The sequence below is a fragment of the Sarcophilus harrisii genome, chromosome 3 (genome assembly GCF_902635505.1).
Source record: "Sarcophilus harrisii chromosome 3, mSarHar1.11, whole genome shotgun sequence".
Classification (NCBI taxonomy): Eukaryota; Metazoa; Chordata; class Mammalia; order Dasyuromorphia; family Dasyuridae; genus Sarcophilus; species Sarcophilus harrisii.
The window spans coordinates 220,561,369-220,588,894 of NC_045428.1; the positions used below are offsets into that span (position 1 = coordinate 220,561,369).

At 34.3% G+C, this 27,526-nt stretch overlaps 1 protein-coding gene across 2 annotated transcripts; it reads right to left on the minus strand.

Annotated features, from left to right (window-relative positions):
* Nucleotides 1-194: 194 nt before the first annotated feature.
* NIPA2 (NIPA magnesium transporter 2) lies at nucleotides 195-25,664 on the minus strand. 2 transcript variants are annotated; one of them, XM_003765624.4, is made up of 6 exons: nucleotides 25,312-25,664; nucleotides 8,784-9,014; nucleotides 7,653-7,709; nucleotides 6,071-6,161; nucleotides 5,345-5,505; nucleotides 195-4,533 (listed from the first exon to the last, which is right to left on the minus strand). In XM_003765624.4, the coding sequence occupies exons 2-6, from the start codon at nucleotides 8,920-8,922 to the stop codon at nucleotides 3,899-3,901; spliced, it is 1,083 nt and encodes a 360-aa protein (XP_003765672.1). In that variant the 5' UTR covers nucleotides 8,923-9,014; nucleotides 25,312-25,664; the 3' UTR covers nucleotides 195-3,898. The 2 variants fall into 2 exon arrangements, with proteins under 2 accessions (XP_003765672.1, XP_012401592.1); XM_012546138.3 differs by lacking the exon at nucleotides 25,312-25,664 and adding an exon at nucleotides 25,123-25,299.
* Between the last annotated feature and the right edge of the window lie 1,862 nt (nucleotides 25,665-27,526).

Here is a 27,526-nt window from a genome sequence, read left to right on the forward strand (position 1 = left end):
TTCAGATGCAAGAAAGAAAATTCAAACTTGATAAAATTATAAACTATGCCTTGCAGGGTGACTATGTATTTCTTTAAAGAATTTTTTACCGTTTCTTTTTAAATATATAGAGAAAACATTCTATGGGTAAAATCTACATGCTCAGGTGAAAAAATCTAGGAACCTGAGAAGGAAAACCTGCTTCAGATAAAGTCTATAATGACAAAAAGAAAAGCAATTTTTATTATACACTAAATTATTAGGACAATTAGGATTTAAAGAAACAAGTGACAAAAGCTATCAAGGCACAATAAAAATAACAATCATTATCCAGTTATTTAAACATTTAACTGGAGCTCCCTCTGCATTTGAAAAGAACTATTAATTCCTTAGCTTACCTTGCTGATAATTTCTTTCATGATAAAATTTATTCTGGATTAGATTCTCATAAAGAATGAAGAACATTACTTGGGAGTGGTCACTCATTTAGAACAAGTGTCAAACATGTGTCCTGAACCAAATTAAAATGTAATTGGGAAATCATCCAAAAAATAAAAATATAACACTACATTTGAAAACTAAGTTAAATACATAGCCCACAGCAATCTTTACATACAAATTGGTGGTAAACTGTGTTTCTGAATCTGATACCACAGCCCAAGAAGATTTTTTCATTTTCACCAATTAAAGTTTGTAATAAAATGAGACATGGTTTTGACATTTGGCCTACATTTAAGAAAAACAGATTTCAAAAGATTTTTTTTAATGGGAAGGAAGACTAGATAAGATACTGTGACCTTTGAAAAGCTACAAGGAAACTTAACCTAGTGAGATGAGAGATTCTAAATAATGAAATGCAGTGATGAGACAAAATTCTGATGAGTCTGCTAAAGGAAGTGGAAAAGTACAAGTGCTCATCCTCAATTTATATTTGAGGGTGAATGGGACAAATAGAACAGAAGGAAAGGCAGTTAATAAAATGAAGATAAAAGTATAACACGATTCTTTAAGAAAATTATAATCATTCTGTATCTCAGAATAAATTGAGGCTAGCAAGAAAAATCTAGAAGATTACAGAAATTATGAATATCACAGGCCTAGAGAAAAAGGGTAGATAATTGAAAACTTTAATTCTTGAGAAAACTCAAAAATCTAGAAGATTACAGAAATTATGAATATCACAGGCCTAGAGAAAAAGGGTAGATAATTGAAAACTTTAATTCTTGAGAAAACTCAAAAATCAACGGGCCCACAAGAACAAGTAACCTTATTTCTACTTGTAAATTTTCAAATCAGCAGAAGACTCCTAAAAAACATATAATATAAATACTCATACTACTGCAGAAAGGATAGGGAGTTATAAGCTGGCAGTTATTCATTTATTGCTCTCTCAACTGAAAACTGCTATTAATGGCTTGGACAAAAGCATAGGTGGCATCATATTTGCAGATAACAAAACTGGGAAGGATAGGGGCTGGCTAGGTTAGAGCACTTAGATGAACTTAAATTAATAATAAATATAAAGGATATAAAGGCTCACTAAAGTACCAAAAACCCCACTTCATAATTACAAAGTCAGGAAGGTAGAAATTTGAGAAAAATCTGGGGATTTTACAGGACCACAATAAGCTCAAAACCTATCAACAATGTGAAGGCAGACAAAAAAAGCTAGTTCGGTCAAAATTTAACACGGACTCTAGTAAGACAGGCATAATTCGCAAGCACAACGAAGTAACAACCCACTATATTCTGCCCATGTAAGACCTGCTCTGGAATACTACTGTTTTTTAGCTGTGGGAAGACCAGTTTAAGAAGGTAAATATTAGTTAGTGGTAGGATATCACGAGAAGGGTAACCAGAATGGTCATGATAAATGAGAAGAGGTAGAAGGACCCAGAAATGTTTAATCTGGAAGAAACTCAAGAGTACACAACTCAATCTAATTAAATCTGAAAGGCTGCTATGTGGAAAGGGAGTTAAAGATTTCTTTGTGCTTGACCTCAGGGGTGTTCTGTGAACTAGGAACAATGGCTTGATGCAAGGAAAACATTTCTAACACTGACAGCTAACTAAAAGTGGAAACACACTCCCTGAGTAGCAATAAAAGCTGGATAACCCCTAATTAGATAGGTTGTAAAGGGGATTCTTTTCCTACAAAGATTAGACTAGATGGTATCTGGAGTCTCTTCTAACTGCAACTAACTACTGTAATTTTTAAACAGCAGCGTAAATGTAGGGGACTTACACTTAAAATTTCATGTTGGTATCATTTGTAAATATTAAATCATGGTTTGTTTTTTGTTTTGTTTTGTTTTGTTTTTTTTGCTATGCTGTTAATCAGGAACTGAAAAAAGATGTCTAAAAATACTGTTAGCAGTAATATTTGTGAATAGTGTTCATGAAGGCTCTTCAAGTGATAGCAATGTTTATTTCTAAATACTTCTTATTAAACAATTTTAAATCTAAGTCCTGTAAAATTGAAGTGACAGAAGCAATAATTCATGTGATTAAAACTTATTCTCTAAAGTTATTCAATTGGAAAAAAGATTCAATTGATTTTTTTCCTTTTGTCTACTTTCAGAAGTAGTTTGGTCAAAAAAGTTAACATAGAAGTTACAGCAAAACCTGTTATAGATGATAATTACACACTTTATAATGGAAAACAGGTAATTCCAGAAGCATATATTTGGTTATCAGGAAAATTAGACTGAGAAGCTATCTCTAATTCCACAAACAAGCTTAGGCCTAAGATAGTAGTTAAATTAGTTCTGCAGGCTTTTGGAAAAGTAATTTCTTTTCTCAAAAAGTATTTCAAAAATACAATTTTATGGCTTAGTGAAAAGAAAGAAAATTAGATACATTCTTGGCTTCCTCATTTAACCAATAACTTTCTTCACTTATGGTATAATACTAACCTGGCTCCCTCACTCTATTGCTGTGAATATCAAATGAGCTGCTATATGGAAATACACCTATACAAATGAATTTAAGTCTCTCCACTCTCTAGAAACTGAAGTCTCACCCTCATATCATTCTGAATAACAACAATAGAACATTAATAATAGTACAAAATGCAAAATTATTGATAACTCACATTCATATAATGCTTTAAGGTCAGCAAGGCACAAGGGACTGAAAACACTTGTGAGAATTGTTAAACCGCATTTTAAAGAAATTCCTTGAATTTGTACATTAAGTATTTTCAATGTGGTAACTGAATCATTCATAAATACCTAAAGATTTTACAGGGGTCACTGTATTCACTTGACAAGGCAAATTATATATTCGAAAATCACCCTTATAGTTGAATTATTCTATTTCTTATCTATTTTGCCTAACTTAAGATTCATTCAAAATATTTCAAAATTAAAGTAATTGCTCATTTTCCATAATCCATTACTGTCAATTATAGACTAATTCATGACTCATCCAACATGAGTCACAACTGTGTAATCCACAGGATACTATATTGGAATATTTTGTTCTTCCACATACTGGAAGATGATTTAAGGAAATGTTAATGCATTGTCATTTGGTAAATGACAAGTGTTCATTTCAGTTTTTATCAACAATGAAGAAATAAAACATTTTATTTTTATAATTAAAACTTTCAGTGCAGTAAGGGTTTTTTGGGGGGGGATGAAAGACTTGAAGTTTAAAATCATACAACTATACACTGTTAATAGAAACCCAAACCAATATTTAGGTCATCTTAGTGAATTGTCTTATACTTCATATATAAGAAAAGCAAAGTCATTATTGTTCTTGTCCAACGTAGTGAAACCATTAAAAAAAAAAAAGATTGTCTTTAGACAGCATTTAAAATGACAATTTCTATTTTCAGACAAGCTCGTTTTACAGCAAAACAAAACAAAAAACACACAATTACAGATTAAGTCTTTAAAAATTATATCTATTTTCAAAAAGTCATCAGATTTCCATTTCTTCTAGAGATGTTTTCACCAGTTTGTTGCTCATTTCCGCAGGCTAAGCTTCCTTCATTATTATTACAGACTTCATACAAGCTGGACAGATTACCATTCACTATTTTTTCATCTTTTCTAAAAGACACAGGCAGACTTGCTAAACTAAAACTGACATCTTTAAAGGCATGCAATAAAAAGATTCCCACAATGATTGTAAGGAAGCCACTCAAAGTGCCAATGATGTCATCAACAGGCATGTTTTGCCACTCTTTAAAAAGAATAGCTGAACAAGTTAAAACAGATGTAGTGAAGAATACATAATATATTGGAGTCACTATGGATGTATTAAATATATCCAGGGCCCTGTTTAAATAATTGATCTGTGTACTTACACAGAGTATAAGGCTTAGCAGCAAAATCCAGGACAGTGGATGCCTCAGCACAGGCTTCCCTGCAAAAAGTTCTTTAATAGCAATTCCCAGGCCTTTAACACAAGAGACGGAAAATGCTCCAATTACGGAGCAGATTGTTATGTAAACAAGTATGTTCGTTTGTCCATGGCGAGGTCCCACCACAAAAATTAATATCAAGGACACAATGACAACCAATGTTGCAAAGACCACAAAACCTGGAGGAGAGAAGAAGGGTAATATTTAGTTTAAAACGTTAAGTGATAAAAGAAACCCTCTGGCATTTTGTAACATAGCCCAGCGGAAAGGGAGCATAATAATTTCAGGCCACAGAAAATTAATTCAACTTATTTTACTAAGGAGAGAATAAGTGAAGATCTCCAAGATACATTGACTGGTCCCAGGTCACAAAGTTATTACCATATAGCAGAGCTGGTTCAAAATCCAGGTCTCCAGTTCCCCAGCCAGTCATCCTACTACATGATGCCAATTACTCTCATGTGAGGGATAATTTTACTACAACAGGTAAAAATTTATTACATTTTTGTTAAAAGCAAAAAATAAAATGCATATCTCCATTTACGTTGGTAATTGTACTGATAAATCACCCAGTTAGCAATTTGTGTAAAAGGATTAATTTGTTTGCCTACACTTTAAAACAAGACATTGTTATAAAGTGCAAGTTCTTTCTATATTCCACTCTTCTAACATGATCAATTTCTAGACCTAGCAGAGTCCTATCTATTGATATATTCTCCAAAGTATCAGTATACATACAAATGCAAAAAAAGGAAAAAAAGGGAGCAATTAATACACCAAGATTAAATATTACCTTCTTTGCAAAAATATAAATTAATTTTGTGCTCAAAGGACACTACAATTGAATTATCTAGGAGGACAAGAGGTAAATTTCTGCAGTGTGTAGCAAAATATGGGGAAAAAAAAAATCACATGGAAGTGGCTTACAAGTTAAAGCCCCGATTTGAAAATTAATACAAAAAAAAGAGACTTATGTGATCTTTTTCTTACCTGGATCACCCAGCTTATGTGACATTTCATTTAAGGTCTCTATCTCCTCCTCTTTTGGAGCATGAATTACCATAACAGTAGACCCTAAAATACTTAATAAACATCCAATTTTTCCATGAAGATTAAGTCTTTCATTTAGAAAGTATGATGAAAGGATGGCACTATAAAGAAAAAAATTTATCCCAGACATTAAAAATTATTAGTTTATCTTTCTCATTTATAGTCTTACAGCATATGTGAAACAAATACCCATCCAAACAGTGGGGAGATAAAATCTGAGAGCTAATAACAAATAATGAAGGCATATAGTTCTAAATCTCACTCCAAATAAAATGCTATTTGTTAAGAATGATAATCCAAACAATTATTTAACTTTGGGAAGAATAAAAATTTTCAGTGCACTGAATTAAGTAAATAATCTGGTATAAGTCTTACAATTTTACAATTACAGAATCTACAGAAGATCTCTCTGTGTAAAACTAAAAATCACTAAATACTGATTCCCAATGGGCCCCAACAATTACAGAATCTACAGAAGATCTCTCTGTGTAAAACTAAAAACCACTAAATACTGATTCCCAATGGGCCCCAACAATGACTGCTTTATACAAAGACTTTTAACTTAACATTAAAAACCGAAGCCCAACTATTAATAGAAGATTTATAAGCAAAAATAGATAACATTAAATATTTTTATTCTTGCCATGCAAAAAAAGTCTTCCTTACCTTACAAGAACACTAAGAGCTCCTAATGGAGTCACTAATGTAGCTGGTGCAAAGGCGTAAGCAGCAAAGTTGGCCACCTCACCAGCTCCCACTGTGGGTTGAATTTTTTTTAAAAAAAAGTTGTCAGTTTCACTATTATTGATCAAAATTATGTTGTTGTTGTTTTTTTTGTTAAATACTGTATATGTGTTAATACAAGTTACCTGTTAAGCTTTATGCAATATTATGTATGGATTATTTCATCTGCTTAAGCATTCTAAATATTTTCCTGATTTAATTTTTGGGCGTTTCTTTTTTACCATGTTAAAGAAAACTTTCTGGGACAACACGGCAAACCACCAAAAATACTGTATATATGAGTTTTTTTTGGTGGTTTGCCGTGTTGTCCCAGAAAGTTTTCTTTCTATGTATATATAAAAAAGCAAACGGCTTAATTGAAATAATATGGAGAGCACATAAAGTTAATACCTAAATTTAAGATGCAAAAAAGTAATAGTAAGAAACTTATAGAATTCCTACACTGAACAAACATAAACAGTGCAAATCAGTAAACAATAAACTTTTTCTGAAACACAGAAAATGAAATGAAAAAAAAAAAACAAAAAAAAACAAAAACAAGTCAAAACCAAAGAACAAAAGAATATAGTAGTGGTATCAAATTCAAATACTGGATAAAACAGAACATATACTAACTTAAACCACAAATTAACATTACCTCTGTGGTAATTTTTTTTTAAAAATATTTCCCAAGAAGTTTCAAGCCAGTAAGTCTGACACTATTACCCAGTTTAATATACTCAACTGTTGTTGTTGTTTTAAATCAAGATGCTTAAATAAAGCTACTAGTTTTTATATTTTAATGTCTTATATTTTCATCTAGGATATTGGATGTTTTTAATGGTACAATCTAAAACAAAGAAAAAGAGGCTGTTTTGAAGTTCCTCCCACCCTTCCTTGAATAACTCAGGCAAAGAAAAAAGGCATTAATGAAATCTATTTCAAGGTTTCTTTTGGTCCCAACTTGGAACAAGAAAAATTGCAAAATGCTAACAATTTAAGTCCCCAATGTCATCACCATTCTTTGAATGCCTTTTAAAAATAAATTAAAGAACTATTGAGAAAAAAATTATTTTTTGTTTCTTCTTTAAAATGTCCTAATAAAATTCAGGTTTGTTTTTTTTTTTAATTTTCAGAATATGATAAGCATTAGATGATTCAGAAAAAATATCATTACTTGAAATATATGGCAGCTAACAATGCTACTGCTGCTAATATTTTTACAAGAAATGACAGTGCTATTAGGTTTTCAAAGGGACCACGAACACCTGTCATTATACTGAGGGAGAAGCATGTTACCAACAATAATGTGCTAGATTCAGATAAGCAAAAGAAAATATTAAATATATATATATATCTAAAAATCTAGTAGTTATCTTAAAACTTTAAATTTTAAAATAAAACAGAATACATTAAAATCTTTTACATAAACGACTTTCAAAGTTGTGCTAATAACTCAGGGACTGTGTAAAAAAGTTTGAATCTAAAATGTTAACATTTTCTGGTCATTTTATTTAATACATACTTGACAGAAGTCCAGCCCACCATAACCATTCTTTCAGATATGCATGGCCACCTTGACCTGAAAATGAAGAAAAAATATTTTTCAGATTTTTGGAAGATCATCAGATTCGAAACATTCTGACCACAACCAATAAGGACATGTAAAAATACAAAGGGAATATGGAGGAAAATATTTAATATTAAAAAAAACAAAACACATCTTCAAAATATTCTTTGATAAACATGCAAAAAATTTCTAATTTATAATGCAAGCATATGTATAAATATGAAATATTCAAAAATATTCAAAAAAAGAGGGTGTATAACATTTTTGCCTCTAAAATTAAATTTCCCAAAAAAGAAAAATATAAACATGTACTGAAAAGTCTATATTAAATGTATTCATTTTGAAAACTTTAAAAAGATTTCTTTCAATTCAAATAAAATTGTTTATTCACTTTTTTTTGGATTCTGCCATTTAGAGTCTTAACTATTCCTCCTAGATTATCAGTAAATTTGACAAATGAACAATGTATGCCTTTATTCAAGCCACTGACTTAAAAAGTTAACACAGAAGCACAAATTCCTTGTTTAGTCTAATAACTCCTTGCCATGTTATAGTATGTTATCAAGCATCTTAAAAAGGAAAATTTCTGATTTTGTTCCCTGACATATCACAATGACTACAGCAACAATGCAATGTTTTTAAAAAGTTACACAAATGAATGAGGCTGATGTCAATGAAAGTTTTGTGTCGCCCATCATGCCACCAAGAGGGATTTAGCCAAGCCATTTCAATAAAGACACCAATTCCTTCCTTATACTCTTCACTTAGTCCCATGTGCAAAAAACATCATAATATACAGAAAAGGGGAAGTGAAGAAGCCAAGCAAGTAATCACAGGAAGGAATAACATTTTTGTGCGTAAGGAAAATGCTCCTTTTTTGGGGAGAGGGGGAAGGGAGGTGCACGGCGGTGTTTATTTCACTGATCACTTTCATCCTGTCAGCAATATAGAATTATTCCAAACTAGGGGGGAGGGATGGAAGGAGAGAGGTAGAGAGAAGCAAACTAAACACAAATAGTCTACAAACCTACAAAACAATTTTATCAAGAATAAATCTTTACAGAGGGCATAAAAGACATAACTTACCTGCTCTCATGGAGCCTTTTCTGGCTAGCCTTAAAAGGCCCTTCTTTTTTAAAATGAAGCTTCCTCCAATGAATATACTGGAGCTCATAGCCAATCCCAAACCAATATAAAAGTCATATTTTCCACGATCCTGGCTCATCTCGTTAAGTACTAAAGTGTTCAGGTGAGTCACATTGATCACAGAACAAAGAAACTGCTGGTATTAGAGGCCAGGTGTCACAATCTTCAATTCTAAACACACACACACACAAAAAAAAGAAAAAAAAAATTTAAACAATTTATTACAAATACAGCCAAACCACAAATATGATACTTAAAATGTATGAACAACAAAAATTCTACTCCTTTTTTTCCTAAAGAAAAGGTTTCCAGGGAAACTAGTTGGTGTAATGGATAGAGCACCACCCCTGAAGTCGGGAGGACCAGAGTTCAAATCTGACCTCAGACACTTACCACTTCTTGGCTGAGTAACTCTGGACAAATCACTTAATTCCAACTGCCTCAACAAAAAAAAAAAAAGTTTCTCTCTCTCTTTTTTTCCCCCTAGAGACTATAGGTTCCTATTTCACTATAAATGGAACTGAAATGGCCACTGACAGGCTTATCCCAGTTATAATGAGCACAAGAACAGTTGACCATGCTCAGTTTTTGTAATGACCGCGTTCACACCCTGGATACCTTAGAATCAGCCGGAGTCAGGATAAGCAAAAGTCCTTAGTCTTTATTCTTGGTCTTTAGGGGTAGGATTGAATGGGATGGAAGCAGAATCCCAGCAAACCTAACTTCTTCCTCGTCTACTGCCAAAGTGACTCTGGCCCGTCTTACTGCACCCCCTAGTCCCTCCTATAATCCTCTGTATACACCAATCATCAAGCCAGCACAGGATAGTGGGAAGGGCCATTTTCCAAGCATATGCCCATAGAGTATTGTCCAATTGGTAATTAGCCTCAAGTGTTCGGCTGTCCTGACCTCAGGGCATGAACTCAAGAGTTTCAGTCCTCTACAAGTTTTTCTAACCCAAGTCGGTTTGCCTCTTATTAGGCAGCCTAATAGCTCCCTTTCCCCAGGAGCTCACCCATATCATTACCAGATTTAGTGCAAATAACTATCAGTTTTATTCCCCTGCAACTCAGAATCCCTGAGTTTAAAAGACTCTCCAGACTTAGGGATAATAGGCAAAAGCTACCATGCCCCACTTTTCTTCATTTTTATAATATTAAGTATCTGCCTTTAATGAAAAAAAAAAAAAAAAATGAAAACAAGCTTAAGAGGATTGGAAATTTAGTCTACAAAAAAGGAATTTAATGAGTATAGCAACAGTTGGATAAAGCTTTTTTCTTTTCTTTTAAAATTTGCATCTCTTTATTATTTTAAATTAAGCCTTTTATTTTCAAAACATATGCAACAAGCCCTTTTTGTAGTGGCTAGAAACTGGGAAATGAATGGATGCCCATCAATTGGAGAATGGTGGGGTAAATAGTAGTATATGAATGTTATGGAATATTATTGTTCTCTAAGAAATGACCAACAGGATTTGAATACAGAGAGACTTGGAGAGACTTACATGAACTGATGCTAAGTGAAATGAGCAGAACCAGGAGATCATTATACACTTCAACAACAATACTGTATGAGGATGTATTCTGATGGAAGTGGATTTCTTTGACAAAGAGAAGATCCAATTCAGTTCCAATTGATCAATGATGGACAGAATCAGCTACACCCAGAGAAGGAACACTGGGAAATAAATGTGGACTACATACTTTTTTGTTTTTCTTCACAGTTTATTTTTACCTTCTAAATTCAATTCTTCTTGTGCAACAAAAGAACCGTATGGATCTACACATACTTATTGTATCTAGGATATACTTTAACATGTTTAACGTGTATAAGACTGCCTGCCATCTAGGGGAAGGGTGGAGGGAGGGAAGGGAAAAATTGGAACAAAAGTGAGTGCAAGGGACAATGTTGTAAAAATTACCCATGCATATGTTCTGTCAATAAAAAGCTATACTTTAGTAAAAAACAAAAAAACAAAACATATGCATGGACAATTTGACATTTTCTCCTCCTTTCCTTCACCCCTCCCCTAGATGGCAAGCAATTAGATATATATTAAACATGTTATACAATATTATATATATGTTAAATCCCATATATATAACATTTATACAATTCTCTTGTTGCACAAGAGAAATCTAATCAAAAAAAGAACGTAAATGAGTAGGAAAACAAAATGCAAGCGATTAACAAAAAGAGTGAGAATGTTATGTTGTGATCCACATTCAGTTCCCACAGTCCTGTCACAAGATCATTGGAACTGGCATCAATCATCTCATTGTTGGAAGGAGTCCCATTCATCAGAATCGATCATTGTATAATATTGATGTTGTGTACAGTGATCTTCTGGTTCTGCTCATTTCACTTAGCATCAGTTTATGTAAGTCTCTTCAATCCTCTCTAAAATCACCCTCCTGATCGTTTCTTACAGAACAATAATATTCCATAATATTCATAAACCATAATTTATTCAGCCATTTCTCCAACTGATGGGCATCCACTCAGTTTCCAGTTTCTTACCACTACAAAAAGGGCTGCCACAAACATTTTTGCACATGTGGGTCCCTTTCCTTCCTTTAAGATCTCTTTGGGATATAGACCCAATAGAAACACTGATGGGTCAAAGGGTATGCACAGTTTGATAGTCCTTTGGGCATAGTTTCAAATCACTTTCCAGAATAGCTGAATCTGTTCACGATTCCACGTGAACCAATAATGTATCCAATAATGTATCAATGTCCCAGTTTTCCCACATCCCCTCCAACATTGGTCCTTGTCTTTTCCTGTCATCTTAGCCAATCTGAGATGTTTAGTGATATCTCAGAGTTGTCTTAATTTGCATTTCTCTGTTCAATAGTGATTTAGAGCACCTTCTCATATGATTAGAAATAGTTTTAATTTCTTCATCTGAAAATTGTTCACTGGATAATGCTATCATGGCAAGAGAAAACTAAAGAAATAAATAACATGATGAATAAATGTTAATTCAAGTCCTGTAAACTGAGTTATTTTACATGTCTACAGTAATGACGCCAGGCTGTTAAGAGTATATATTTCCCTTTAGACACTTAAAGATACCAGGGACCCCAAGTTTTCAAGCAGGGAGGACCCGAATGACCTCTGTTGCATAGTACTTCACTGTGAGGATTCTTTATCAGATACAGTTGAGTACAGTAAATATTTCAATACAATGTGAGACAGATTCTAGATGCTTTTCAATGGAGACAATGTAAATTAACACATGCTAGGATCACTTTTTTTCTTTCTGTTTTTTTTTCCTTTTGTTCTGATTTTTCTCTCCCATCATGACTCACATGGAATTATGTAAAAAATGATTGTATATGTAACAAAAAAAAAAAAAAAAAGTTGTTTTCCATGTAACTGGGGAGAATAAGGGGAAAAAAAATGTTCTTCAACTTGGGGAAGGGATGATGACTCAAAATGGAAACAAAAGTATTACTACTGGAACTCAAGGATTCATTGAAAGCTAGCTAATGAATATTCTTGTACTAACCGATTACCCATGAAATAGGACATGGCTAAGTAGTATCAGAGAATTATAATCAAAGTAGAAAGATAACAAAGGAGTAAGTGTAACAGGCAAGTGAGACCCAGAGGAGAAAAGTGACTTATCCTACATTATAAAGGCCTGACAGAATCTCTGTATCTGGGACAGAGATATCATGAGGTCTGGCAGATCTTTCAGAAATGGTGCCAAATTGCAGTTCCTCATGTTCCCACATGGGAACTCATGCGGAGTACAATGCAGTACCTATTTGGAAAGGCCCAGAAACATTCCACAATTAATGTGAAATTAATAAATCTATAGACATAGCTCAGTATAAAGTATTTTATACATATTGTTCTGCTACTGGCTTAAAAGTTCACAAAGGAAAGTGTTAAGATAGCTTGATACAATGGAAAGAGCACTGGTTTGTGAAAGAACCTGTTCAAACCCTAGCTCTGCCAACAAATGATCAGGGTCTAAATTTCTCATTTTTACAATAAAAAGACTGACCTAAATGACTTCTTAAGTGCCTTTTCAGCTCAATGGAGAGCATCAGCAATGAGTGCCAAAAGGGAGGAGGTGTAGATGGCAAGGAGGGACTTCAACATGTCTATACAGGAAACTTACACTTGTGCTTAAAAACAAAAACAAGGGGAGTGGGAAAAGAGGAAGACAAATAATTTTATGGAAAGTTCAGTTTTCACTTTTATTTCCTGATGGGGCAACATAGAAATTTACTGTAATTGTCATCTAGCTTTCTGAAATTCTTGAGGTTTTAGTACAAATTAATATCTCTGTACCTGTTCCAGAAGAATTTTTGAGAAATCACTATACATTTCTCTGATCTTTACTGATTTATTAGTTGACTCTTCCATTATTTCCTTCAGAAACCCATTCACCTTTGATATTTTTTTGTTTACAGAACTACTACAATTTTTAAAAAATGGTAGAAATAAATAGCAATTTACATTTTACCTAATTTATATATATTGAATAGCTACATAATACTCAAGCACCTTAGTTTTTCCGCTTTATATTATTTCACAAAAGCTTCTCCATATAGTTTCCTATCTGTCAATCTTTATAACAAAAGTAGCATTATACTTCTATCAATATACCCCATGCTTCTTAATCACTCCTTTAGCTAGTAGGCATTTGGGTTGTTGCCAACTTTTAAATATAGCAAATCCTTAAAGTTCTTTGAATAGAGAAGCCTTTTTTTCTTCTTTAATTATTTCAATAGGTCATACTTGACATAGTAGAGATAAATGACCAACTTCTGGGTGCACTGTCAAACCGAAACATTGAAAAATGGCACTAAAATGTACTGCCACCAGCAAGGTAATAAATGTACCTGCTTTTTCCAGAGCTGCAAAGTTGTCTTAACTTTTATTTATAGTTGATAATTTAATGGGTGGAGGTACTTCTCAGTTATAATTTTTATTTAATTATTAGTGAAATTGGACCTTTTCCCAAATGTTTTACTATTTGTAAATTTTTGTAAATATTTCTAAATTTATATTCTATTTGTCAAGCCAATACTATTCATATAAACTTGATATTTGTCCCTGTAAATCTTGAAGTCTTTCATAGTGAGTATCGACATTTTCTCCATGGCTTCTTCTTCTTCTTTTTTTTTTTTTAGTTTTACTGTTATCCATTGTGCAATTTAAAATTTTTATCATCAAATTGACAAGTTATGTTTCAGATCATTTCTTCTATTCCAGAGATAGAATGAGATAAACCAATTACCAATTTTTCTGTCAACATTACAAACAAGACCTCATAAGAGCAGGAATTCTGCCAATCTAACATTTTATATCCTTCATTTCCCCTTTCACTCAATAGAATTATTGGTCCCCATATTCTTTTCACCTAATGTCATTTTCCTAGGAATCAGTAACAGTAGGTAGGTTTTATTTGTACTTTCATAGTCAGGATGTCTCCTGTATATCTTTGATAAATATGCTATTGCACTTAACCCTATATTTTTTTGATTTGATTTTGATCTTAAAACCTTTCATTCTAGGCAACTCCTTAACACTAAAAGTTACCAGTTGGTAAACTGCATTGGTAAAGGGACTTTCCTTACAGTTCCCTATATCAGAGGAATGTGTCAAACATACAACACATAGGCCCTGAACCAGATTAAAATATACTTGAGAAATATTTAACAAAATAAATAAAAACACAATATAATAAAATTACATTCTAAAATTAATATGTAGCTAGCAGGTTTCTTTATGTGAAGATTAATGATCCCCATTTCTGAGTCTCACATCATTGTCCTAAACCAATGAAATCATAGGTCTGGACCTTTTGAAACTAACCTACATGCTATTTACTGTTATGGTACAACAGATTTTACAGGATCCACATTTATTGTCCTCTGCTAAAAATACAATTTTCCTGAAATCATTTATTATGACAGTTCTCCCCACTGTTTAAAATCTCACCAAGTTAAATAATCAAACTAAACTTTTACATGTATTTGGATTTAATCCCTGAATCCCTATCTCCCATTGATCTATCTTCTCATTTTCTTCCTATCAATTCCTATTTATCAGGTGCTAAAGTCAAACTAGGTTATTTGAAGTGTTTAGATTATACTACAACATTCCATTCTACCATAATGCTTCTCATATGATACCACATGCCTAGAGAGAAAAAGACACACACACATACACTCTCTCTCTCTCTCTGCTGAAATGCTATTCATACCCCAAGAATCAGTTTAATTGATATTTTTCCAAGCTTCTAAACTTTCCCTGATTCTTCCCGTAATCAACAGTAATCACTTACATTTCAACTCTGCTGCAGCCCAATAAACAGTGCTTTGGCAAAACTGTGAAACCTCAGTTTTTTCTTTTGAATCCTGTCTTTTATTTCTGTACCTTTTCTCACTTCAACTTATTTCTCAACTTCAGGCCAACAGTGCCTTCGTACTTTACTTTCTTTTCCTCAGAGGCAGACTTGACATAAATAATTGAACTTGCAGGAAGACTGATCAACCTTTGATTAAAATACATAACACACTGTTCCCTTTGCCTCAAGACTTTCAGATACATACTTTCTCTTTTCTAAAACATTACCCATTACTTACTAATACTTAATAATTTATGTGTCATAACCAAGCCTTATAGGAAATAGATTAAGAAAAACAAACTTTTTTTTTAAACACTGTAATTCTTGACAACAAAATGTTTTAGAATTTATCTTCTTGTGGCTACACTTATCCTGAACTAGTAGCCCTGTCTAATAACTAATTTTATACAACTCATCCTAAAAAAAAAAATCTTTCAGTTTATATGTAATGCATATCTGAAATATTTAAATATCTTTATTTACAAAAACAAAATCTTTAAAGACTTCCCTCTGGACACAGAAGCTATAGCCATTTTCTAGAAAACATAAATAAAAATACATTTTGAAACTAAACAATAAATTAATAGAAGATATTCTGATGTAATGTCAAGCTTCTAAAAATAGAATCATTTTCAATCACTAAACCCGAGAATTATTCATTTCCACTAAATTACAAAGAGCCAGGGAGGGAGAAACAGAATTATATATTTACATCTTCCTCAGGTATTGTCCTACATTTTTCCCTTAGACATTTTCACATATGTAGAAATGGGTAAACAATAGTAAATCTAAATCTATATGGACCAGAAAATAAATAATTAACGGGAATTAAGACTGCTCTTTGCCTAAGTGAAAGAGGCATGAAAAAAGTTAGATTTGTGGTTTCTGGTTAATATTATGTAATCTAAAATCACTCAAATATAAATTAGCCATAATTTATAAATCAGATTAACATATGATATATTCAAAATATCATTCAGGCATGAAACTACATGTTAACTTTATATGAATAAAAATAAATTCTGTTTATCCTATTAGTTGATTACTAGCTGCTTAGCAAATGTACACAGCTCACATTTTATACAATGCTTTACACTATGTGAACTGCTTTACTGATCTTATTTCATTTGATCCTCTTAAAAGCCCTGCCAGGTAAACAAATTAAAGTATCATTTCTGTCCCTTTCATATGAAAGGAAATGAAGACTGTGTGAAGTTAAGATGACTTGTTACAGTCACATGGCTAAGAGGTGTCTAGGCTACGATTTGAACCCAGGTTTTTTGATTCCAATTCCAGTGTTCTTTTCACTATGCCAAATTAAGTCCTTAGAGGCTACATATTAAACAATAACATAATGGAAATGTTAGATTAATCTACTAAATTCTTTCAAAGAAAAGATTTTCAGTTTTTAAACCTGGGAGCCTATAAACTTTGATAATTGTATATAAAAGTTTATAATTGGTTTCCTTTGTAATATTATATGAATTTTATTTTAAACATTTAAAATACATTCTGAGGACTGCATAAATATCACTAAGCTACCAAAAAGGACTAATGACACAAAAATGGTAAAAATTCCTACTTTAGCAATTCCAATAGCTTTGTGATATCTGCATCCAAAGAGAGAGAACTATGGAGACTGAAGGTAGATCAATGCATAGGATTTTCATTTTGTTGTTTTTGTTTTTTCTCTTTTGATCTGATTTTCTTATGTAACATAATGAATATGAAAATATGTTTACAAGAATCACACATGTTTAATCTATATCAGACTGCTTGCTGTCTTGGGGAGAGGAGAGAGAGGGAGAAAAATTAGGAACACAAGGTTTTACAAAAGCGAATATTGAAAACTATCTTTGCATGTATTTCGGGAAAAAAATACTACTAAAAAAAGAATCCCTACTTTAGAAAATATGACCTTTATTATGTTTTAAGTTCACACAATGATTACGATGCTGAAATAAGTCTCTACTGAGAAAATAATGTGCTAATAATATAGTAACACTGCACTTTTAGGATGGTCAGTGTTCTTCAAATCAAGAACTTCTTGGCTTTTCTGTAGCATTTGACACTCCCCTCCTAAATAAACTCTCTTATGTGTACTGGTAACAATCCTCTTTCCTGGTTCTCTTGTCTGTCTAATCAGTCCCTTCTAGCTCTTCATCTGTATCACATCTACAGTACACTTCAAGGCTGGCAGGGGCCTGTTATGTTCTATATTGTCTTAAGGTACCCTTTCCCAGAGTAGCCTCAGTTGCCCAGTCCTACACAAATAATGGGATAGAAAGACTGACTTCAAGCTTATTAGTAAGCCCTTGCCATATGACTTACCACAATCCTAAAGCCTTCTGGATCTGACCAACTGTCTTCTTGTATCTTCCAGACCATTTGGCACTGTTATTTCAACCTACTGATACAACCTTGGGATTTCTGGGCCTTTCCGTTTTATTTGCAACTGATAGATAGCAGACCTCATTTTCTCTTTTTTTATATCTAACATTTTGCATAGTACTTGGCAGATACTGAGCATTTAAATGCTTTCTTCCTTTCATTCATGATTTCACTAATAACAATAGCTATATAAATAAAACACAATAAAAATTACCTATAGCACTTTACAATAATTATCTCATTTGAGCTTCCCAACAACTCTCTGAAGTGGGTATATAATCCCTATTCTAGAGATGAGCAAAGTAAGGCAGACAGGTTAAGTGGCTTGCCCAAAGTATCATTGTTATTAAATCTCAGGCCGAATTTAAACTTTGGTTTTCCTAGCTCCTGGTCAGTTCACTATCCACTGAGATACCTAGCTGCCTCTAGATAATCATTTCAATAGAGATAATTTACAGATCTAGATAGTTAACTCCAGTTTCTTTCCAGATCTCCAGAACTGCATCATAGACATGGTAAAGCAAAACATATCCAAAGCAGAAATCATTGTATTTCTCCCTAAATCATCTTCAAATCTTAATATTTCTGTTGACAGTATTGCCATCCTCATCTCCCCAAAAGTGGCCTTAACCCAACTATTCCTTACGTTCCTTGATCCCACATCTCTAATCAGTTGCCTAATTTCGTCATTTCTATCTCTAAGACATCTCTCACACCCATTCATCCCCATTCTGACACCATCTTAGTTTAGATCTTTGTTCCTTTCACTTAAACTGCCACACTGACCTCCTAACTGTTCTTCCAGCTTCAAGTCTTCCCCACAAAGTAAAAATTAGGTTCTTTAGCATAATCTTTAGCTTAGGTTCCTCTACTCGATAAACTACAAAGGTTCTCAAATGCCCTAGGGAAAGAGTTCTTAATCTTTTTCATGTCATGGACACTTTTAACATTATGATGAATACCACAGATTAAGAAGTGCACTAGGATAAAATAGAAATTTTTCACAACTACTTCATCTTCTTGCACTCCCGGGTCTAGCTAGGCTTGTGCTCTAGTCCCTCCATCCAGCACTCCACCTCTATGCCTTTCACTTCCCATTCTTAAATTCAATTCCAACTTCCAAATATGATTCATAAAGGCCTTTCCTTTAAGACTTAGTTCATGTACATATCCTTTGATCCAGCAAAAACTGTCTGTACTCCAAAAATATCATAAAAGATGGAAAAAGGACCCACATGTGCAAAAATGTTTGTAGTAGCTTTTTTTGTAGTGGCAAGGAACTGGATATAGAGAATGGCTGAATAAGTTATGATATACAAATGTTATGAAATATTACTGTTCTATAGGAAATAACCAGCAGGATGATTTTAGAGAGGCCTAGAGAGACTTACATGAAGTGATGCCAAGTGAAGTGAGTAAACCAAGAGAATATTGTACACAACAATTAACAAGATTGTATGATGATCAACTCTGATGGACTTGGCTCTTTTCAACATTGAGGTGTTTCAGGCCAATTCCAGCAGACTTGTGAGGGACAGAGCCATCTGCATGCAGAGAGAAGACTATGTGGATTACAATATAATATTTTCACCTTTTTGTTGTTTACTTGCTTATTCTTTTTATTCTCATTTTTTCCCCCCTTTTGATCTGGTTGTTCTTGTGCAGCATAATAAATGTGGAAATCACATTTATTAGATTCATTTGCACATTGTTTAGAATCATTGCACATGTTTAACCTATGTTGGATTATTTGCTGTCTAGGGGAGAGAGAAAAATTTGGAACAAAAGGTTTTGCAAAGGTGAATGTTTAAAACTGTCTGCATGTATTTTGAAAAATTAAAAAGCTACCATTATTAAAAATAAAACTTCAAAAAAAAACTTAGTTCAAACATTTTCTACTCCAAGCTCTTCCTAATCCCTCCCACAGCCCACCCCAATTATTTATTAGTGCCATTTCTGCTTATACTATGCTGTACAGCATATCCAAAGCTTAAAAGTGCAATAAGACTTTTAGAATAGCACATATTTATTGTGTGATTTTGTGTGTGTGTGTGTGTGTGTGTGTGTGTATCCAAAAGTTGCCTCCTTGGAAAGAATATAATTTCTTAAGAGCAAAAACTGCCCACCATTTTTTTCTATTTGTATTTTCAGCACCTAGAAGAGAACCTATCCTCATAGTTTTTGCATCTGACATATAAGATTGCTTAAAAGCTTTCTAATAATTCTTCAGTAATTATGGATTGAAAAAATTAACTAAAAATAAATTTTTATCTCCAATTGAAAAATGGTCAAAGGATATGAACAGACAATTCTCAGATGAAGAAATTAAAACTATTTCTAGTCATATGAAAAGATGCTCCAAGTCATTATTAATCAGAGAAATGCAAATTAAGACAACTCTAAGATACCACTACACACCTGTCAGATTGGCTAAGATGACAGGGAAAAAATAATGATGATTGTTGGAGGGGATGTGGGAAAACTGGGACATTGATTCATTGTTGGTGGAGTTGTGAACGAATCCAACCATTTTGGAGAGTAGTTTGGAACTATGCTCAAAAAGTTATCAAACTGTGCATACCCTTTGATCCAGCAGTGTTACTACTGGGATTATATCCCAAAGAGATTATAAAGAAGGGAAAGGGACCTGTATGTGCACGAATGTTTGTGGCAGCCCTTTTTGTAGTGGCTAGAAACTGGAAACTGAATGGATGTCCATCAGTTGGAGAATGGCTGAATAAATTGTGGTATATGAAAATTATGGAATATTACTGTTCTGTAAGAAATGACCAACAGGATGATTTCAGAAAGGCCTGGAGAGACTTACACGAACTGATGCTGAGTGAAATGAGCAGGACCAGGAGATCATTATATACTTCAACAACAATACTAGATGATGACCAGTTCTGATGGATCAGGCCATCCTCAGCAACGAGATCAACCAAATCATTTCTAATGGAGCAGTAATGAACTGAACTAGCTATACCCAGAAAAAGAACTCTGGGAGATGACTAAAAACCATTACATTGAATTCCCAATCCCTATATTTATGCACACCTGCATTTTTGATTTCCTTCACAAGCTAATTGTACACTAATTCAGAGTCTGATTCTTTTTGTACAGCAAAATAATGTTTTGGTCATGTATACTTATTGTGTATCTAAGTTATATTTTAATATATTTAACATCTACTGGTCATCCTGCCATTTAGGGGAGGGGGTGGGGGGGGTGAGGTGAAAAATTGGAACAAGAGGTTTGGCAATTGTTAATGCTGTAAAGTTACCCATGTATATATCCTGTAAATAAAAGGCTATTAAATAAAAAAATAAAAAAATAAATAAAATAAAAATAAATTTTTACCATCTTTTGCATGAAAAAGGTGCTATGTTTAATTTTTCAAATAGCAACTTAATAAAAACAAGTAATTCAAGTTGAGTACCTAGAAAAGCTGATCTGAATTTATTTCTTCCTCTTTCCATCTCCTCTACTGTGAAAAGTGTATCACTGTACTATCTTCAGGCTAGAAATCTGGTGCCACCTTTCATTCTTCCTTCTAAATCCCTTCTCTATAATTTTTCTTCCTTTTGGATTAACTCTTTCCTTTCCAATGTCACTAATTTACTCTAGGCCCTTAACTCCTGATGCCTAAAATTCTGTCAGGGATTTTTATTACCTTTAGTCTCTCTTATCTCTAAATAATCTCTTATACAGCTACTAGACCAACAAAACTCCTAAATATCACTTTCATTGAGTCACACACCTCTCCTCAAATGTCAGCTACCAAACTGCTTTTCCTTCAATGCCTCTATAATCTGGGATCATCTTTCCTGTCTAACTTTCACCTGGTCAGGCAGGTATTCTTACATGCACCACGAAATCTTATTCATTTTCAGTAATTTTGTTCTTCTTAAGAATGGATTGTGTGCACTTGGGAGTCAGGAAGACCTGAGTTTAAATTCAACCTTAGGCACTTACTACCCTGGACAAGGTACCTAACCGGTCTGCCTCTGTTTCCTCAACTGTAAAATAGGAATAATAATAGTACTTATTTTCATAAAATTGTTGTGAGGATAAAATGAGATAATATTTACAAAGCTCTTAGCTTAGTATCTAGCACACAGTAGATACCTAGTAAATCCTTGTTTCCTTTCCCTATTCTCTATTCAATAATAAATCAATAACGATTTATTAATTAAGCACCTAATATGTACCAGCCACCCTGCTAAGCACTAGGAATACCCAAAAAAAAAAAAAAAAAAAAGCAAAAGAGAATCCCTGGGGATAAGAAGCTCACAATCTAAAAGGAGAGATAACATAAAAACAAGTTAAAAACAAGATAAATTGTATGAAATAGTTATCAGAGGTAAGGCAATAGAATTACTCATCCCCAAACTTTTAATTCTTCTCTCCCTCCTCCCATTTGTTTATAAAACTTCTACTCTCTGTTACAAGGAACAATTCTTTACCTAAAGGAATGGGAAAGATATATATACCTAGGAATGAAGATAATATGAAAATCAAAGATATCAATAATAATTTTAAAACTTATTTCATCCTTCGAGGCTTCTACCTCTTCCAGCAATTCCATCCCCTTTCCTCTTAGGAAAACTTTTACTGCATTTAATTCCTGACAATGTAGTATTTAATTATTTTGATTCACATTAGATAAATGTCTTGTCAAATAGACTACAAGGCTCTCAACAGGGTTCCCACTTTGTACTTCTCTTGTATCCCTCTTAGAAAGTGATAGAGTTGACACTTGAATATTTTTTAATTACAGATTTGGCATAAGAAACAAACAGGCTAATTTGGTAAAACTGTGTTATTGGGACAACAAAATATCAGGTTTCCAACTGTAATAAAGGCTAGTGACACTAAGTTAATGTATAGTTTAATTAATTACAATTCAACTTGAAAATAGTATTTCAACTCAGATGATATCTAAGATGATGAATTTTGATTCATCTAACAACAGCTCTGCTCTCATATCCTATCTTCAAAAGGCAAATCACATAACATATAATATTAATTACTTTTTATTTTTAAGGGATTCAGTAGAGATGAGGTCAAACTAATAGGCAGCCAAATAATGTGTTACTTTCCCAAGTTACAGGTTAAGATCCTTTATCAGGAGCCTTGTCAACTTTACCTCTGGGGGGGGGGGGGGGAAGGGCATTATATGTAATAATTATGTAACACAAAATATACAATATGCATAATACACACATGTAAAGGGGAAGTAAGATCAAGTAAAGGTGGATGACAAGGCTGTACCAACCAATGGCTATTATGTGCCAAGCACCATGAAAAGCTCTAGGATATAAAGAACCAAGTGAACCCTACTCTCTAAATTATAACAGTGGTATGCCCAAAATACCAGGAAAAGGAATCTAAACTTAATTTTTAGGAAATATTCAGCAAATAGTGATTTTTATAAGTAGGAGTGGCATACAGTCAGTATGTAAGAGGCAAATCTTGAAGTCAGATATTCCACTATACCAAGGTTCTTCTCATAAGGTGAATACTAAATCATTTTTTTTTAAATTCAGTTTGTTGACCAACAGGATGATTTCAGAAAGGCCTGGAGAGACTTATATGAACTGATGCTGAGTGAAATGAGCAGGACCAGGAGATCATTATATACTTCAACAACAATATTATATGATGACCAGTTCTGATGGACCTGGCCATCCTCAGCAAAACAAGATCAACCAAATCATTTCTAATGGAGCAGTAATGAACTGAACTAGCTATACCCAGAAAAAGAACTCTGGGAGATGACTAAAAACCATTACATTGAATTCCCAATCCCTATATTTATGCACACCTGCATTTTTGATTTCCTTCACAAGCTAATTGTACAATATTTCAGAGTCTGATTCTTTTTGTACAGCAAAATAACGTTTTGGTCATGTATACTTATTGTGTATCTAATTTATATTTTAATGTATTTAACATCTACTGGTCATCCTGCCATCTAGGGGAGGGGGTGGGGGGGTAAGAGGAAAAATTGGAACAAGAGGTTTGGCAATTGTTAATGCTGTAAAGTTACCCATGCATATAACCTGTAAATAAAAGGATATTAAATAAAAAAATTTTTAAAAAAATTCAGTTTGTTTTGTCTGCAATGCTCTTTCTTCCCTTTACCTGTAGACTTCTGCTTTAATGTCCCAGACAAATGTCATCTTATCATTAAACTTTCTTCAATTCCACTGTTGCTAGCTTATTCACTTATGCAACATTTTATGTTACAAAAAGGCTGTACACATTCTAGTTGTGTAATCCTGAGTAGGTTAATTTCATGAAATTACAAATCTGGGTCCATTCTCTTCCCCACAAAAAGGAAAAACAAAAACAAAACACTTTCTGTCTCTTAGCTTCAAGACTATAAGGCACATGTAGGCAGGGATTTGTGCCTTTAAGTCCAATATAGTTCCCTGCACCTGATAGGTGTTTAACAAACAGATGAGGAGTTGAAATGAACTGCAGAAGCCCTTTTTGTAGTGGGTAAAAACTGGAAACTGAATGGATGTCCATCAGTTGGAGAATGGCTGAATAAATGGTGGTATATGAATATTATGGAATATTACTGTTCTGTAAGAAATGACCAACAGGATAATTTCAGAAAGGCCTGGAGAGACTTACACGAACTGATGCTGAGTGAAATGAGCAGGACCAGGAGATCATTATATACTTCAACAACAATACTATATGATGACCAGTTCTGATGGACCAGGCCATCCTCAGCAACGAGATCAACCAAATCATTTCCAATGGAGCAGTAATGAACTGAACCAGCTATGCCCAGTAAAAGAACTCTGGGAGATGACTAAAAACCATTACATTGAATTCCCAATCCCTATATTTATGCACACCTGCATTTTTGATTTCCTTCACAAGCTAATTGTACAATAATTCAGAGCCTGATTCTTTTTGTACAGCAAAATAACGGTTTGGTCTTGTATACTTATTGTGTATCTAAGTTATATTTTAATGTATTTAACATCTACTGGTCATCCTGCCATCTAGGGGAGGGGGTGGGGGGGTAAGAGGTGAAAAATTGGAACAAGAGGTTTGGCAATTGTTAATGCTGTAAAGTTACCCATGTATATATCCTGTAAATAAAAGGCTATTAAAAAAAAAAAAAACACACCTGTAAATCAATTGATCTCACCAGTAAAATAGGCAAATCTACTTCACAAAGTCATAGAGGATCAAAAGAGGTAACTCTCGTAAAGAGCTCTGCAAACACTATAGCTTTGTTTACATATGTGTGTATATAACATAGATGATTAGAGATGTAAACAGCCAAGAGAGACAGTTTGATAATACGTAAATTAGAAATGTATCTAATAGCTAATACATACGTGTAGGATACGCAGCATACATACATGTCCGTTATCAAACTTTACTCACATATATATGTACGGTAGATAACCTACATGTACGTATATATGTAAATTAGCAAACCCTTTTCTTTCCAGTAACGAAGCATAGCCTTTCCTCCCTTCTCACCGGGGTTCACAGGAAGCCAGGCTGATACCTCCAAAGGACCGAGCATTCACCCCTTGGATCCCGGGACAAGCTACAGGTCGAGTGCAACCAGCCCCACTGGGACCGAAGAAAAGCGGAGAAAAGAAAAGCCAGCAGGGCGTGAGCCCGCAATCATGACCTCTGACCCCGCTCGGCCCCGGCCAGAATCACCTGAGACTTCTCACATCCCCACGCAGGCCGCCGGAGCCGTAGCAGCCGCCCCCTCTTCCTTCACCATGGAGCCGGAGCTGCTGGCGTCCGGGGCAGCGGCCGCGCACACTGTCTCCTCCATCGGGGTGCGCCAATCTCAATTAGTGTCTCGGGGAAGTACAAACAACTGAGGTAGCCACCGCCCCGGGCAAGTGAGAGCGGGAGGGGAACCCGAGGAAGCTTCCGGGCGGGCGCCGGCCGAGTGACGCAAACCACAGCCGGCGTCCCCCTCCGGAGTTCGCAGCACGTCGCGCACGCAACGCGTAGTGCGTTACGCATGCGCGTCCGTGTTCCGCACACTTCCTCTCTTCGCTATTTGTCCTACACTTTTCTTGAGACTTTTTTTTTTTTTTTTTTTTTTTACTTTTTGTAGGCCTCTAGCGAGCTACTAGGAAGGAGGAAGTCAAAGTGGATAGAAGGGAGTGGTCAAGACGGGGGAAGGAAATTCTTTTAAGAGTCTCCGAGCCTCCGGAACCCGAAGGCGGTAGGATTCTATGGTCGTTGGACTCGGAGAAGGCCACGTGACTCCGAGAGGGTCACGTGACCTCCCGTTCTACTATTACTCTGGGGGGGGGGAGGTGTAGACTCGTCTGCTATTGCCCATACCAGATGAACGTTTTTTTTTTTGTTTTTTTTTTTGGTTGGTTGGTTTTTTGCAGCTTTCAACTATGGCATACCAAGCGGGACAAAAAGCTTAATAACGCGAATAGACTGATGTCACTAATTTGATGTGTTACAGAAGTTGCCCTCAACAGCCAAATTAAAAGAAATATTAAAAGTTAGAAGCGGGCTGTTCCATAGCCTTGCTCAAATTTCCCGACAGTGTCGTTTTCCTGCCCAGTGTGAGGTTTCCTTGGTAAAAATACTGGAAATGGTTTCCGGTTGCTTCACCCGCTTATTTTACAAGTGAAAAAGACGAAGCAAACGGCGACAACTAGACTTGCCTAGGACAAGCATGTGTCCTAAACTGGATCTAAACTCGGCAAAACTAGTCTCATTGAGGTTTCCCATACATGGAACCGGTGACAAAACCTGTATAATTAATGTAACAATCTGCAAAGAAAAAAATAAGTATTCTGTACATTGTTACAGTCATATGGAGCAAGTGGGTTTTCCCTGATAACAACAGGTAGAATAAATGTCTGTTTTTTTTTTTTTAATTTAATAGCTTTTTATTTACAGGTTATATGTATGGGTAACTTTACAGCATTAACAATTGCCAAACCTCTTGTTCCAATTTTTCACCTCTTACCCCCCCCCTCCCCCAGATGGCAGGATGACCAGTAGATGTTAAATATATTTAAATATAAATTATTATTTTTTTTTTATTTAATAGCCTTTTATTGACAGGATATATGCATGGGTAACTTTACAGCATTAACAATTGCCAAACCTCTTGTTCCAATTTTTCACCTCTTACCCCCCCCCTCCCCCAGATGGCAGGATGACCAGTAGATGTTAAATATATTTAAATATAAATTATTATTTTTTTTTTTATTTAATAGCCTTTTATTTACAGGATATATACATGGGTAACTTTACAGCATTAACAATTGCCAAACCTCTTGTTCCAATTTTTCACCTCTTACCCCCCCCCCCCCCCAGATGGCAGGATGACCAGTAGATGTTAAATATATTTAAATATAAATTAGATACACAATAAGTATACATGACCAAAACGTTATTTTGCTGTACAAAAAGAATCAGACTCTGAAATATTGTACAATTAGCTTGTGAAGGAAATCAAAAATGCAGGTGTGCATAAATATAGGGATTGGGAATTCAATGTAATGGTTTTTAGTCATCTCCCAGAGTTCTTTTTCTGGGCATAGCTAGTTCAGTTCATTACTGCTCCATTAGAAATGATTTGGTTGATCTCGTTGCTGAGGATGGCCTGATCCATCAGAACTGGTCATCATCTAGTATTGTTGTTGAAGTATATAATGATCTCCTGGTCCTGCTCATTTCACTCAGCATCAGTTCGTGTAAGTCTCTCCAGGCCTTTCTGAAATCATCCTGTTGGTCATTTCTTACAGAACAGTAATATTCCATAATTTTCATATACCACAATTTATTCAGCCATTCTCCAACTGATGGACATCCATTCAGTTTCCAGTTTCTAGCCACTACAAAAAGGGCTGCCACAAACATTCGTGCACATACAGGTCCCTTTCCC